The following is a 15037-nucleotide window of genomic DNA, read 5'->3' as shown; positions in this document are numbered from 1 at the left end:
TATTTTTACTACAAATGATACATAGGTAGACTATACCTATTAATAAAGAATTTTAAGAACAAAAGATGGAAGCCTATTATACCAATTAAATAATTCTCTATGAATAAATCCTAAATTAGCCAACTTATTAGCACACGCATTCCCTTTACGAAAAATATGAGTAACCCTAAACCTGATTTTTCCACCGTAATTAAGACAAGTATTTCATCTATTACGAAGCATCCAAGGAACATTTGTCCTAGCAGTAAACGCAACACAAACCAAGGTAGAGTCACATTCCAGCCAGACATTAGTAAGTCCCAACTTTTGAGCTTCATCCAAAGCATATATAACTCCATAAAATTCAGCAACCAAAGCAGTCTGAACGTCAAGAAACGCAGAGAAAGCTCCAATAAACTTCCCCATACTACCACAAAAAATACCTCCACAAGTGGCAAGACCTGGATAACCCCTAGCAGCCCCATCAGTGTTAATTTTAACCCAGCCTGGTGAAGGAAACTCCCATCTAACAGGAAGAGGACGAAGAACTTTACCAGTACGAGTATTAATACCAAAAAACTTAATCACACTGAAATCCATCATATCATTCTTCATTGAAGCTTTAGAAGATTTCCCACTAGACAGGTTAAATCTTTAATAATTGAAATAGCCCTAGAAACCTCAATCTTATCCTAAAAACGAGCATAATTCCTCATACGCCATATCATCCAAATTGAAAAGTTATCACAACAAGCTTAATCTATTTAACCAAAGGACTACCATCACTCTTAATAAAAGAAAGAAGATCATCCTTATTAGAGAAATGAGAAGTAGGAAAAATCTGCCGAACCCAAATCCAAATATACAAAGCATTAGGGCATTCAAAAAATAAATGATGAATAGATTTCTCATGCTTTTCATAAAGCGCACACATAGAAAAAATATGGAGACCTTTATTTGAATATGTTGATATGTAGGAAGCCGCCCATGAAAAACTTTCCAAAGGACAAGAGTTTTGGAAGGTGGGATATCTGAAGACCAAATAAATTTACCCCAACCACAGGGAACTCCTGGTTCCAAGAAAAAAGTCCTAACCGATTTAAGAGTGAACCGACCAGACTCATCTAGAATTCAATTAGGAACATCCTGATCCGCCCTAACCATTATATGACTAAAAAGATGAGGCATCTGCTGTAAAGACAACAAAATATTCCAATAACGACTTGTCCAATACTGAGAAACTGTATCCGGAATGCTAATACCATCAGATAACCCTGCAATATGTGCTAAAGGAGTAGTAGAACACCATTTATCATTTCAGAAATTAATAAAAGAACATGTACCAACCGTCTAAGAAGTATAATCAAGTATAGTAGAATGAATCTGCTTAATTCCAAGTCAAAGAGATGAGGATCTATAAACCATTTTAAACTCGTATTTTGATTTAAGAACCCTGGCTTTCAAGAGCAAAGACCAAGACCTGTTGCTATAAGCAAAGTTCCAAGCAAGCCTAAGAAGATATGCATTATTTTCATGGTGAATGTTAATAATCTTCAAACCTCCATTCTCAAGGGGAGAACAAATCATATCCCAATTAACAGTAGCTATGCCTTTCTTCAGAATATCTCCGGTCCATATAAAATTTCGACACCACTGCTCAACTTGCTTAAGAAGATAAACAAGCCATTTATACAAATTAAAGCTATATGCTAGAATTCCCGTAATCATCGTATTGACCAACTGAATCTGACCCATCATGCTAAGAGATTTACCTTTCCAAGATGCTAGCTTTAATTTGACTTTATCCGCCAAAGGTTGCAAAAAACAAATCTTTGGAGCAACAACAAAGATAGGCACTCCTAAATAATTGAAAGGCAAACAATCATGGCTACAAGAAAGAATACGTTGAATTTTGGTGACAAATCTTGCAGAATAATCCATGGTGAAAAAACTACTCTTAGAATTGTTAACATATTGACCTGAGAAATCACCATATGTTTTAAGAAAAGTACTCAAATTTCTAAGAGACTTATTATCCGCCTTACAAAAAACAAAAATGTCATCAACATACAAAACATGGGAGGGAGTGAGAAAACCTTGCGGACTAGCCATATGTAGAATCTTCTTATCATTCATAAGCTTAGAAAGACCTCTACTGAGAACTTCCTCTGCAAGATAGAAAAGTAAAGGAGACAAAGGATCACCTTGTCTAACCCTTCTACTACAAGGAAAAAAATCCACCAGACTGCCATTTATTCTGATAGAAAGCATAGCAGACCGGAGAATAGTACTCATCCAACCGACAAACGAGGGTGAAAACCAAAGCATGTCAAAACTAATAATAAAAACTTCCAACTCAGAGTATCAAAGACTTTATGAATATCAACTTTGTATGCCACATTACCTCCTCGAACCTTTTTAGAGAGCATGTTAATAGCCTCTGAAGCAATACCAATACAATCATGAATCTTTCTCCCCTGCACAAACCCATATTGAATAGGAGAAATTATTCTGGTAGCCACAAGGGCAAGCCGATCTGCCAAAATCTTGGAAATAATCTTAAACTTAAAATTAACAACGGCTATTGGCCTGTAATCTTTAAAATCTGTTGGACAAAATTGCAAACGTTTGTCCCAATAATATCCCAACAAGAATGATAGAAAACACCACCAAAACCATCAGGACCAGGAGCACTATTACCATTAAGATTAAAAACAACATTCTTGATTTCCAAAAAATCAGGACATTTCATCAACATCATATTCTCCTCAGAGGAAACCAAATTAGGAACATAAGTACCAATAAAATCTTTCATATTACTTGTATCCGGATCATGAGAAATAGACTCAGCATAAAGAGTTTTGTAAAAGTCCAAAATATGTTTCTCAAAGATTTTAGGGTCCTCAATAACCACATTATAAATCCGTAAATGATGAATCCCACTAGAATTATTTCTCCTTTTAACCACAACATGGAAAAAAGTAGTATTTCTATCCCCATATTTAAACCAAAACATTTTAGCTATTTCTTTCCAAAACAAATATTGACAGTGAAGAGCATGATTAAGTTCCTCCTTAGCTATCTTTTCTTGATAGAGAAGTCCATCAATATCAGACATTCTAGCAGTCTCTAAATTTTGTTGAATACCAAGGAGGAGACCCTGCTTAAGAATAACTACATTGTGAATATTACCAAAAGAGTTTTTATTCCAATCACGAAGCTCAATTTTCAACCTTTTTAACTTATGTTGCAAAATAAACATAGGACACCCAACAACCTTATTATTCCAAGAGTCATAAATAAGCTTCAAACATGAACTGTCTTGAAGCCACATAGAAAAGAAACGAAAATTGCTAACCTTTTTCAAAGAATTACTGGCAAGACTAGCAAGAATAGGGGAATGGTCAGAACAATTCCTAACAAGAACCTGATAAGAACATGAATCCCATTCATCCATACATACTCTGTTACATAAAGTCCTATCCAGTCTTCTATGAATTCTATGCAACCCTCTTCTTCCATTACACCAAGTATAACCAGATCCCGTAAAAGGCATACAAGCAAGATCATTAGTATTAATCAAATCAAGGAAATCATTACAAGAAACCTGATTAGGAGCCACCCCCTTTACATTCATCCGTCGATAGTACAACATTAAAATCTCCCAAAATACACCAAGTCCCTATGAAGGAACCAAGATCCCTCCACAAAAACTGTCTAGCTAAGTATGCGTTAGCACAATAAACATCTGCAAAGCTAAAACATTTATCATGCAGATGGAAAGATACAAACATAAACAGATCATTACCGAGATATTTTGGACCAGATTAGGGACCGACAAACACCAAAGCTTTGCAGACGTATTAACAATAGGAGACGTAGCCACCAAATCCATATTAACAGATTTGAAAAGGACTTCAAAAACATCAGTGTACGACACCATTGGTTCAGCAAGAAAAACCAGAAGGGGTTTATGTAGTTTAAGTAAACTAAGCAACATCTCCACAATTTTGTGGTTTCCTAGTCCTCTAACGTTCCAAAAAAAAAGAAGAAACCTTCATTGTGACGTTATGGTTAGAACTGGCTTTACCAGTCCCCTTTGGTGGTCTCCTGGGTTTTCTTTTAGTACGAACTATCTCCTTCCCAGTATCACTGGCATCCTTCTCCATCTCATTAGGATCAATCCAAATTTTTGACCCAATATGATTTTCAACAGTGATATGGACATAATTAAATTCAACAATGGCAATAGACGTACCAATATAAGGATCACCTCCCACATATGTAGTTTCCAAACCCTCGAGAGAAGAAAAGTGATTTTGCAGGATCAACAATGGGGATGGTACAGTCACAATTGCAGACATGTGATTACCATCCATAGGAGTAGTGAATAGTGTTGTAGAAACTACATGTGAAGTAGCTTTCTAAAGAGATGGAAAATATCATTTTATTCTTTTTACTATCTAAATTTAAAATTAATTTTCTGGTCCTTTCGTATAGATTAACGAGTGATGTTTTAAAATATATTTTATAGTAGTTTTAAATCCACCAAATATAATATAAAAAATAAAATATTACAGTTGTTTTTTTATTCATTATTTAAGTATATTTAAAAAAAATGAAGTGGCTTAAATAGATTAAGGTTATATATATATATATATATATATGTGTGTGTGTGTGTGTGTGTTTGAATGGGTTGGGGTTCAAAGAACTATTGAGACAACTTCTTCTCCTTCTTCGGTCGGTCGGACAACACTTCACTTTCTCTCCAAGCAAGCTCATTCCTCTCTTCCACTTCTCAGTCTTCTCGTAACCCCGACACGGATGATACCTACAAAAGGCACTCTGACGCTCAAGTCAGTTTAGTATTCGGCACTCGGTTGTTAGAGCACTGTATATGATGACCTACCTGGATGTTGGAATCTTTTTTATTTATATTATTTTAGTGGGCCTTTTTCATTGGGTTGGATTAGGCAACTTGTGTCATGTTTAGAAATACATTACCTAGCTTTTGACTGCTGATTAGCTTCACTAACTCTGCTTAAGCGTAATTGAGTTTTTGGGGTCGGTCAGCCTAATGGTCGAGCCCCGTGCTATGATGTCGGTCGTCCGGATCCTCCCGGTACATTTGCCCCCTAGGCGTGAGGGTGGTTAACCCAAAGAATCTTTGTCCAAGACTGATGTGACAATTAGACTTCTCCCGAGGCCTAATGTGAGGTGGGGCGGTGCCTAAGGGCATGACGTAACGTGCATTGATGGGAGGTTTTTTGGTGCCATTTGACGAGGATAGTTGGATCAAGGGAGATCTAACAATTGAGATGGATGTTACGCTTCGCCTTCCGGAAGCCCCACGGGCTATAAATAGTGGTCCCAACAGTGTTGAGGCACTATTCTTCTGCTCTGATCCATTGTTCCGACATCCGAACATCTCTCGTCTTGTTGTGTTGTGTCATTCGTCTTCTAAAAGGTTAGTCATGTCTTCCTTGTTTTGTCCTACATCTTCTTCTTCGCCTCCCCCTTCTCCTCTTCCCTCTCCTTTGTCTTTTTCGTCTTCGTCGTCGTCTTCTTCTCCTGACTTCTCCATAATCGGTTCTCTGTCGATCGGTGCAATCTAGACATTGCGCCCAATGGAGGACGTTGTCAGAGGAGACGACCCGAAAGGTTCTATCGACTGGTCAGGCTCCCCTGGGCCCCCATCCCGCCTTTCGGGATTTGATTGGGTGGATCCCAATGTGACTAGGATCACCTCTTGCTTTCTGAATGAGACTTCTATCCAATCAATAACTTCACGATGGGCGTCCTTCAGGCGTCCTTTTGGGGAGGGTTCCGATTCTAAAGTTAGATACCAGTCACGACATCGTGACTGTCGAGCCTTGCGAGCTTACCGATATTGTATGTATGGTTCGGTCTTCTACCGAACGTTCCTTTTTCTTCTTCTACTCTTGTCTTTTTGCCAATTTGCATGTCTCCCTTCCTTTCGATAACGTCACGATAGGCGTCCTTCAGGCGCTCAACGTAGTGTTGATTTATCCCGACAAGTATATCAAATCAACTATAATATAGTACTATTTAAAGTACGAATACCGAATCCACAAGGAACAATTCTAATTAAGAAGTTCTGTTATAAAACTCATCAAGTATAGAAAATAACTGTAGAAACTTGTTCATAATCAAATTAACACTTTCACCATAAATAACTCAAAGTTTAAGATTTGATTCAACAGGTAACGAAACTAATTTATCAAATATAGATAAAAATGCTTGTGATTGAATTGCTTCTATCTCTGTCATCTATATTTTGGAATAATACAATACATAATACTCAAAACTACTTATTCTTGATGTTTAATTTAAAGTCATTCACCTTGATTTCTAACCTATAAAATTCATAAGATAATTTCTCAAATACTCATTCCTCATATATCTAACAAATCATCCAGCTTTATGAACAAAATTATGATGCAATTAATAACCTGAAATTTATTCCTATTATTACAAGTTATCAAGTATTTTCGTGTATTTCATATCCTTAAAAGTACTTTTCAGTTAAATTTAAGAATCAAAATCAAGACTCCATTGATCATATAAAATCTAGTAATAAGCATGAAATGAAAATACCAAGAACAAGTAGAAAAGAAGATTATATATATATATACACACACACACACACAAGAATACATTTGATCATAGTAGATTACATTCAATCCCAAGTTTGAAAGCACTTAGTCACTCATGATAGCTCCTCTAATCTTCATTCTTGATGTGAATTGCATAAGAAAGGTTGATCTTAGTAGATTCTTCTCCTAAGAACAAAGTCCTCTTCTCTTTCTCTGACTAACCTCTCTCAATTTCTTTCTCTTCTTTTCCACCGCCCTTATTTTAACTCTGTTCCAGAATTTATCTAATGAAATTTAGCTCAAGCGAGCCAATCTAGCTTAGGCTAGATAATTCGATGTTGTTTTAGCTTGGGCGAGCAATTCTATCCTGAGCTAGATTAGTATTGCTCCATTAATTTAATCTGGATAATTTTAGCCTGAGCTAAATCTTCTAGCTTGAGCGAGATGCTTCCTTTAAATTTCCTTTTCTTACTTTTTCTTGTGATCCCACCTATAAGTCTTTGCTTTCTTTCTTTCTAATGCTTCACATTCATATGAATTTTACAGAAAAAATTGGGATTAAATTTCTTTATTTTTTTATTGGTTCAAAATATATAATCGGATTAAATAATTCTCAGATTAAGGTAATTTTATGACATTAAGCAACAATTAAGTTTCAAAGTGTTCAATTTCTCAATTATAAAAACTACACATTGACACTTATCACGTGGCTCCCTCACAGCTCCAACCAAACACTTGGGCGTCTATGCATGCTTTATGTGTTGTATGCAACGCGTTCCGTTTGTCTCCTACCCCTTCCACCTTCCTGAGCTATTACACCTCCCACCTGGTCGAGCAAATCTTATGGCATTCACTGATCATTCGGTCGGGTAATGTTCTCTTCAATTCTTTCACCACATCCTATATGAACTTCAAAGGCACATTTTTCAAAGTTTTCATCTAACTCGAGGGGGTGAAGTTCTTTTTTGACGAAGTCGGTCAATCGAGGTTTCCTATGTTTTGGACTAGGAAACCCTCCAAGTTTAAGGAGTGGCCTCGTCCGACACGTCGCCTCATCGTTGGACGGCTTTCCAAGGTATGTTTGTTTTCTCTAGTCTCGGCTGATCTTCGTCGTTCTTCTATCGATCGACTAATGTGTTCTTTTTGTTGATGTAGAAACCATGGACAAGGAAGTGCCATGGGCTAGTAACATCATCAGCGCCTTCCAGAATAGGGCGTTACAACGGAGTAAGAACTTATCAAGCATCGAGACCGTGGCTGGCGGCGTCCAACCAGTTGCTGGTGGTGGTTCGTCCGCTCCCAAGGGCAAGGGCAAGAAAAGGCCGAGGGAGGGGGAACATTGCCACGACTACCCACTCCCTGGACATCATACTGACACCCCCACCTCTACAGGCCTCTCCAATCAACGTCGACTCTCCACCGACCGACGAATTCAACTTCCCTATCGTTGTTGTCGTCGAGCATGTTCCTGAGGCCTCAAGGTCACCCCACTCCATACTAGGGGGTGACTTGCAATTTTCGAGGGGGTGAAGGTCGGCCTGAACACCTCTGCCCAAGATCTGGTTCGGGTCGTCCCCAAGGCTGGGTCTCGTCTTGACCCGCCTGGGTGCCAACATCCGGGGTCGACGAGTTGAGAAGGCCTCTCGGCTCGAACATGAGTTGGCCTCGGCCAACCTGAAGCAATCTCTTTTTGCAAACACAAATTCTGAAGGGAAGCTTTCTCGGGAGGCAGCCGGGCAGAAGATTGTTGAGACCCGAGCGGTCAAGCTGGAGAGGAGGGAGAGAGAAAGGTCGGTCGAGGAGGACAATTTGAAGGTGGCGTTGGAGAGGGCCGAGAACAGGGTCTCGTTGCTGGAGGCCGAAAGTTCTAAGTTGTGGGCCGAGAACCTGGACTTGTGTGCGACAAAGGAGGAAGTCAAGGCTGATCTCGACAAAACGATTGATGACACCCTAATGATGCTGGGTGAAAGCTTTGATCAGGTCGTCCGCCAGGCCCACCTTCTCTACAATGGGGCACCACCGTCCGATAACTTTGACATCAATATGGATGTATTTGAAGGTCGGATGCTCCCTTGTGGAGAAGTGGAGGTTCTGAAAGCCACCGCCCAACAGATTGCGACCGAGGGAGCTGGAGACAAAGACAATTAGGTTTAGGTTTCTAGCTTTGTTATCCTCGGCCAGGATGTGATCTTTTTCTTGTTATTCCTTCAGGGTCGGGTTGTGGCCTTCTCCTTCCTTTGATTAATGAATCGTTCGGCCCTTTTTGTTTTTGTTTCTTTTGAAATGTATAAGTTAATGTTAATGACTACTCGGTCGGTATGACTTTTATTTGCATTGTTTTTACAAGTGCTTGATGTCAATCGGTATTTAAATTGATCTAGTGTCAGTATGCTTAGCTGTTTAGTATTGCTTTTGATTTAACTAAGAGTTTGTATCGGTAGGGTATGCCGGTTAAGGCTACATCCTTGAATGAGTTGATCTTTAGAGTTTTGGTAGGGTATGTCGATTAGGGTTGCATCCTTGACCACACTGTTTTTAAGGTTCCAATAGGGTATACCAGTTAAGGCTATGTCCTTGACCGAACCGTGTCTTTTAGGTATTGGTAGGGTATGCCAGTTAGGGCTACATCCTTGACCAAATCGGATATTCTAGGTACCAGTAGGGTATGCCGGTTAAGGCTGCATCCTTGATCGCAGCTAAGTGTTGAGAGATGCATGAATTTGACTTCAAATTACAAAGAATTGAAGAGAAACACCTCGTTAAAACCTGTATGCCGAAAACCCTCCTTAGGGAAAAAACGATTGGATGAGGAAATAGTGCGTAGATTTTATTGCATGTTTAATTGTAAAAGAACTTGAGGTGCGTGACATTCCACGTCCTCGGTACAATTTTTTCTGACAGCTTCTCTAGATGGTATGCCCTCCTAGTTGCAACCTCTCAGACCCGGAAAGGGCCTTTCGAATTGGATGAGAACTTGTCGTCATTCTTCCTTGCTTCGCTTCTCATTCTTCAGACAAGATCTCCCTTTTGAAAGCTCCTCAGTCGGATTTTTGTGTTGTACTGCCTTGTCGTCCGAAGCTTGCATGTGGCCTCACGAATCTTGCTCTTGTCGTAGAGCTCGTTTAGCAGATCTAGGTCGACCGAGAGACTCTCCCGATTCAAAGTCAAATCAAATAGTTGCCTTCGGACGGTAGACTCACCTACCTACCCCGAGATCATAACTACGATTCCATATGTTAAGTTGTAGGGCGTTTCTTGTGTCGACGTCTAAGAGGTGCAGCGATATGCCCATAGGACTTCTCGCAACTCCTCGGTCCATCAACCCTTCGCTGCGCCAAGTCGCTTCTTCAATTCGTTCAGGATGACCCTATTCGCAGCCTCGGCTTGCCTGTTGGTTTGGGGATGCTCGACCGAGGTGGTTATTGATTTGATATCAAGATCCTCATAGAAAGATTGGAGTCCCCAGTCACTCTGATGGTACTTAGTGAAGGCACTCCGACGCTCAAGTCAGTTTAGTATTCGACACTCAGTTGTTAGAGCACTGTATATGATGACGTATCTGGATCTTGGAATCTGTGTTATTTATATTATTTTAGTGGACATTTCTCATTGGGTCGGATTAGGGAACTTGGGTCATGTTTTGAAATACATTACCTAGCTCTCGACTGCTGATTAACCTCACTAACTCTGCTAAAGCGTAATTGGATTTGTGGGGTCGGTCGGCCTAATGGCAAAGCCCCATGCTATGATGTCGATAGTTTGGATCCTCTCGATATTATATATATATATATATGTGTATGTACACACACTTTCGTCTCTTAATTCATCAAGTAATGATGGTAGTGAATTTCATCCACTTTCTTCTCATCTTTCTATCTTTTTATTGTATCTCTTACTCATTTTTATCTTACTTTTCCACTTCATTGTCGTTTTCGTTTATTTTCTTATTTCTCATCACACTAGGTAAGATTTCTCTAGTGTGCACACATGATGGTTTAAAATATTATTCACTAATCTAGTTTTTTTTTTATACTTATATAAATTGTATTTTTAAAACTACTTGAAAACACACTGTAAATATAATACCTGTCACGTATGGTCTTTAGGCTTCGTGTATATCTATATAAGCCTACTGCCCTCTCTTTGTAAAGTAAGGCTTTTAGTGATATAATAATAATTCTTTGCTTCCGCTTTGCCTATGCCTTTCTCTTCCTCTCTGACACACTCACATGGTATCTAGAGCGTGACTCTTTTTTTTCATCATGTCGTCTTCTTCTTCCTCCACCACCACTGTCAATTCTTCTTCCTCTTCTCTGCCCTCCGCTTCCACTCATCTTCATACTTTCCCCACTTCACTCACTCTCAAACTCAATGACATTAATTTTTTGGTATGGCAGCAACAAGTTGTTGCTCAAGTTGAAGGACTCAACCTTCTTCATTTCTAGGAATCTTCTTCCTTTCCTCCCCAGTTTCTTTCCTCTGATACATCTACACGCAATCCAGCGTTTCTGTTGCATAAACAACAAGACAACCTTCTTGTTACCTGGCTTCTTGCATCAATGACTTCCTCCATGCTTACCCAAATGGTTGGGCTACGAAGTGCTTTTCGAATTTGGGAAAAACTCACTGTTTACTACGCATCTCACACCTGAGCTAAGGTTCGTAAACTCAAACTTCAACTGAAAACCCCAAAACGCGGCCGCACCATCTCTGTTTATCTTCTTGATATTAAGAAGATCACTGACTCTCTTGCTGCTATTGGAGCCACAATCTCGTCGGATGATCACATTGATGCTATTCTTGATGGCTTACCGGAGGAGTATGACACATTTATCACTTTCAGACACTTATTGGCGTACAGTGTTCAAGATGTTGAAGCCCTTCTTTTGGTGCAAGAGGAACGTTTTGAGAGGCACAGATCTGTTGAGCGCTCCTTTATTCAACCCAATGCTAACTACACTCACTGGACTCCTTCATCTTCATCACGGTCTTCTTCTCGCACAAACAATTCTCGCGGTGGTCGTGGTTCTTCAAGATCTTATCAACATAATAACCGAAAATCCTTAACAACACTAGTTCTTGGATCTCTTCTCCGTTGTCTTCATCTACGCAACAACTCGTTCAGTGTCAACTCTGTTTCAAATTTGGTCACACTACTTTACATTGCTGGACAAGGTCAGACATGCATTTACCTTCTAATATTTATGCTAATGCTTCTCTTTATCATTCTTCCTCTATCGATGACAATGCATCATCCATCCTGGGCACTCCTTCCACTGTCACTGATCCTCTGTGGTATCCGCATACGGGAGCAACTCACCACATCACCCCTGACTCCTCTGTTTTCTCCAAGAAAAACACGTATAATGGTAATGATAGTGTTCAACTCAGAAATGGTTTAGGTATGAAAATCTCTGATGTTGGCTCTGCTTTTCTTTCTTATCCTCATTCTAGTCAAACTTTTACTTTGCATAACCTGCTACATGTTTCTTCCATAAACAAAAATCTCATTAGTGTTTCTCAGTTTGCTCGGGATAATGGTGTTTTCTTTGAATTTTATCCGAACCATTGTTTTGCAAAACACCAGGTTACAAAGGAAATAATTCTCCAAGGCAAAATTTGTGATGGCTTATATGTTTTTCCAAACTTACACCATGTTGTTTCTTGTGCTACTAATACATGTTCCTTGAATAATATTGTAAATCATTATGACCTATGGCATAAACGTCTTGGTCATGCTTCTTCTCGAATTTTTCACCATGTTATGCGTACAAACAATGTTCCTTTTAATAAAAATGTTTCTTTTTGTGACTCGTGTGTTCAAGCTAAATCTCACCAACTTCCTTTCTCTTCTTCACACACCACTTACACCACTCTGTTGCAACTTATTTTTGTTGACATTTGGGGGCCTTCACACACTACTTCCACCACTGGTTCTCGCTATTATATTGCTTTTCTTGACGCATTTTCCAGGTACATGTGGATATATTTCTTAACATCCAAATCTCAAGTCACTGACATCTTTTTACGCTTTAAAGTTCTTGTGGTAAAACAAACTGGTCACTGTATAAAGAGTGTCCAAAGCGATAATGCAAAGGAATTCTTATCTCTCACTCGCGTTCTCCACAACTTTGGCATTGTTCACACTTGCCCACACACTCACGAGAAAAATGGCTCCATTGAACGTAAGCATCGTCATATTGTGGATACTGGTTTGGCTCTTCTTTCTTCTTCATCTCTTCCTCTAAAGTGTATTGGGGTGAGGCTTTTAATTCTGTTGTTCATATAATAAATCTTTTGCCAACTCCTATGTTAAACAACATCAGTCCTTATGAAAAACTTTTCCTTCTTAAACCTGACTATAACTTTCTTAAGGTTTTTAGTTACGCTTGTTATCCTTTATTACGTCCTTACAATCAATAGTTTGATTTTCGTTCTTCCTTATTTTTGTTTCTTGGCTATGATAATCAACACAAAGGTTATATTTGTTTAGCTCCTTCCGATAAAAGAATTATCTCTCGCCATGTTATCTTTAATGAATATAGTTTTCCTTTTTTTATGCCACATAATCCTTTTCTTATTCATGAAATCAATGTTGATACTATTTCCACTTTCTCTTCACCTTTAACTTTTGTTTCTTTATTTCATGACACGTCTTCTGATTCTACAGCTTCTTTGCCATCGAGCCACTCACCACCACCTTCTCCACCTGCCTTGTCTGATGTCAACACTCATCCCATGATCACCCGCGCTAAATCTGGTATTCGTAAAGCTAAAGTTTTTCAAACTTCTGTTTCTAATGAATCTTTTGAACCAACATCTTACAAACAAGCTTTGCAAGATCCTAACTGGTTTCAAGCTATGCATGTTGAATATGCGGCTCTTCTGCAAAATAATACTTGGACTCTGACCACCTTACCTTCTGGTGCCAATCTTGTTGGATGCAAGTGGGTGTTTAAAAGAAAATACAATACAGATGGCTCTCTTCAACGTTACAAGGCACGTTTAGTTGCAAAAGGATTTCATCAACGCGTGGGAGAAGATTTTTCCGACATGTTTAGTCCTGTGATCAAACCTACTACCATTTGTATTGTCCTAACAATTTCCTTATCCTCAAAATGGCCTATCCATCAGATTGACATCAACAATGTCTTTCTTCATGGTGACTTGGACTCACCATTTTACATGCAACAACCGCCGAGTCTCTCTTCTACAGACCCTTCTCTTGTTTGTCGTTTAAATAAAGCGATTTATGGGCTCAAGCAAGCTCCTCGTTCATGGTTTCAGAAACTCACCAACACTCTTCTTTGCATGGGTTTTGTTCCTTCCAAAAGTGATACGTCTCTTTTTACTCGTTTTTCTAACAATGACACTTTGTATATTTTAATTTATGTTGATGATATTTTGGTTACTGGTAGCTCACAATGTTTAGTGCAGGACTTTATCAGTAATCTTTGTTCTCACTTTGCGTTAAAAGACTTAGGCTCCTTGCATTATTTTCTAGGAGTAGAAGTAACCTCGCTCGACAACACTTCTGTTCACCTCTCTCAGTCCAAATATATTCGTGATTTTCTACGACGAACCAACATGCTTCACTCCAAGCCACAACCTACTCCCATGGTTTCCTCTCTATGTCTCACAGCAGATCAATTTGTCTTTGTTGATGATCCTTCCCTGTATCGCTCAATTGTGGGAGCTCTTCAATATGTCACTATTACTCATCTTGAGCTTTCCTTTTCTGTGAACAAAGTTTGTCAATACATGCACAAACCTCAGTTGAGTCATTGGTAGGCTGTCAAACGGATTCTTCATAATCTCGCTGGAACTTCCACCGATGGGCTTCACTTCTCTTCATCTTCTACTTATTCCATCACCGGATTCAATGACTCTGACTGGGCCACTGACTTGGATGATCGCAAGTCTACAACTGGATATTGCCTTTTTGTTGGAAATAACTTGGTTTCATGGTCTTCAAAGAAACAAAAGGTTGTTTCTCAAAGTAGTATTGAGGCTGAGTATAGAAGTGTTGTTGTTGTTCTTGCTGACATCATTTGGATCCAATCTCTCATGCATGAACTTTGTGTAACATCTCCAACACCACAACTTTACTCAGACAACCTAGGTGCAGTTCATCTTGCTGCAAATCCTATCATGCACTCACGATCCAAACACTTTGAACTTGGTTTGCACTTTATACGTGATCGTGTTCAAGATCGACGTCTCACTCTGGTTCACCTCCCATCCCAGTTTCAAATAGTTGATATTCTCACGAAACGTGTTTCAGGTGTAGCTTTTCATAAATGCAAGGCTAAACTTAGAGTTTGTAATCACTCACCCATAAGTTTAAGGGGGGCTGTAAAGGCAATACCTGCCACGGATAAAATTACCGGTCGAACCAAAACAAAATACTTTTTTTTTTCGTAATTGTGATCCATTGGGCA

The 15037-nt window shown here is 39.1% G+C and overlaps 1 protein-coding gene across 1 annotated transcript; it reads right to left on the bottom strand.

The window, feature by feature from the left end:
* Window positions 1-1110: 1110 nt before the first annotated feature.
* On the bottom strand, window positions 1111-4358 carry LOC137805547 (uncharacterized). The gene is made up of 7 exons (XM_068605491.1): window positions 4035-4358; window positions 3257-3406; window positions 2606-3139; window positions 2384-2456; window positions 2076-2147; window positions 1539-1958; window positions 1111-1253 (listed from the first exon to the last, which is right to left on the bottom strand). Exons 1-7 carry the CDS (start codon window positions 4356-4358, stop codon window positions 1111-1113), a joined length of 1716 nt encoding a protein of 571 aa, XP_068461592.1.
* Window positions 4359-15037: the final 10679 nt, after the last annotated feature.

Source organism: Phaseolus vulgaris, chromosome 3, assembly GCF_000499845.2.
Source record: "Phaseolus vulgaris cultivar G19833 chromosome 3, P. vulgaris v2.0, whole genome shotgun sequence".
Classification (NCBI taxonomy): domain Eukaryota; kingdom Viridiplantae; phylum Streptophyta; class Magnoliopsida; order Fabales; family Fabaceae; genus Phaseolus; species Phaseolus vulgaris.
This window is presented reverse-complemented; position numbering and strand designations above follow the sequence as displayed.

What these genes read in the sequence shown, in the direction of transcription:
- LOC137805547 (XM_068605491.1), bottom strand. Translation starts at nt 4,358, where the DNA reads ATGGATGGTAATCACATGTCTGCAATTGTGACTGTACCATCCCCATTG. An exon ending in ACCATAACGTCACAATGAAG is followed by an intron (nt 3,407 to 4,034) that starts GTTTCTTCTTTT and finishes TGTTCTTATCAG; the next exon opens with GTTCTTGTTAGGAATTGTTC. An exon ending in GGGATATTATTGGGACAAAC is followed by an intron (nt 2,457 to 2,605) that starts GTTTGCAATTTT and finishes GGGTTTGTGCAG; the next exon opens with GGGAGAAAGATTCATGATTG.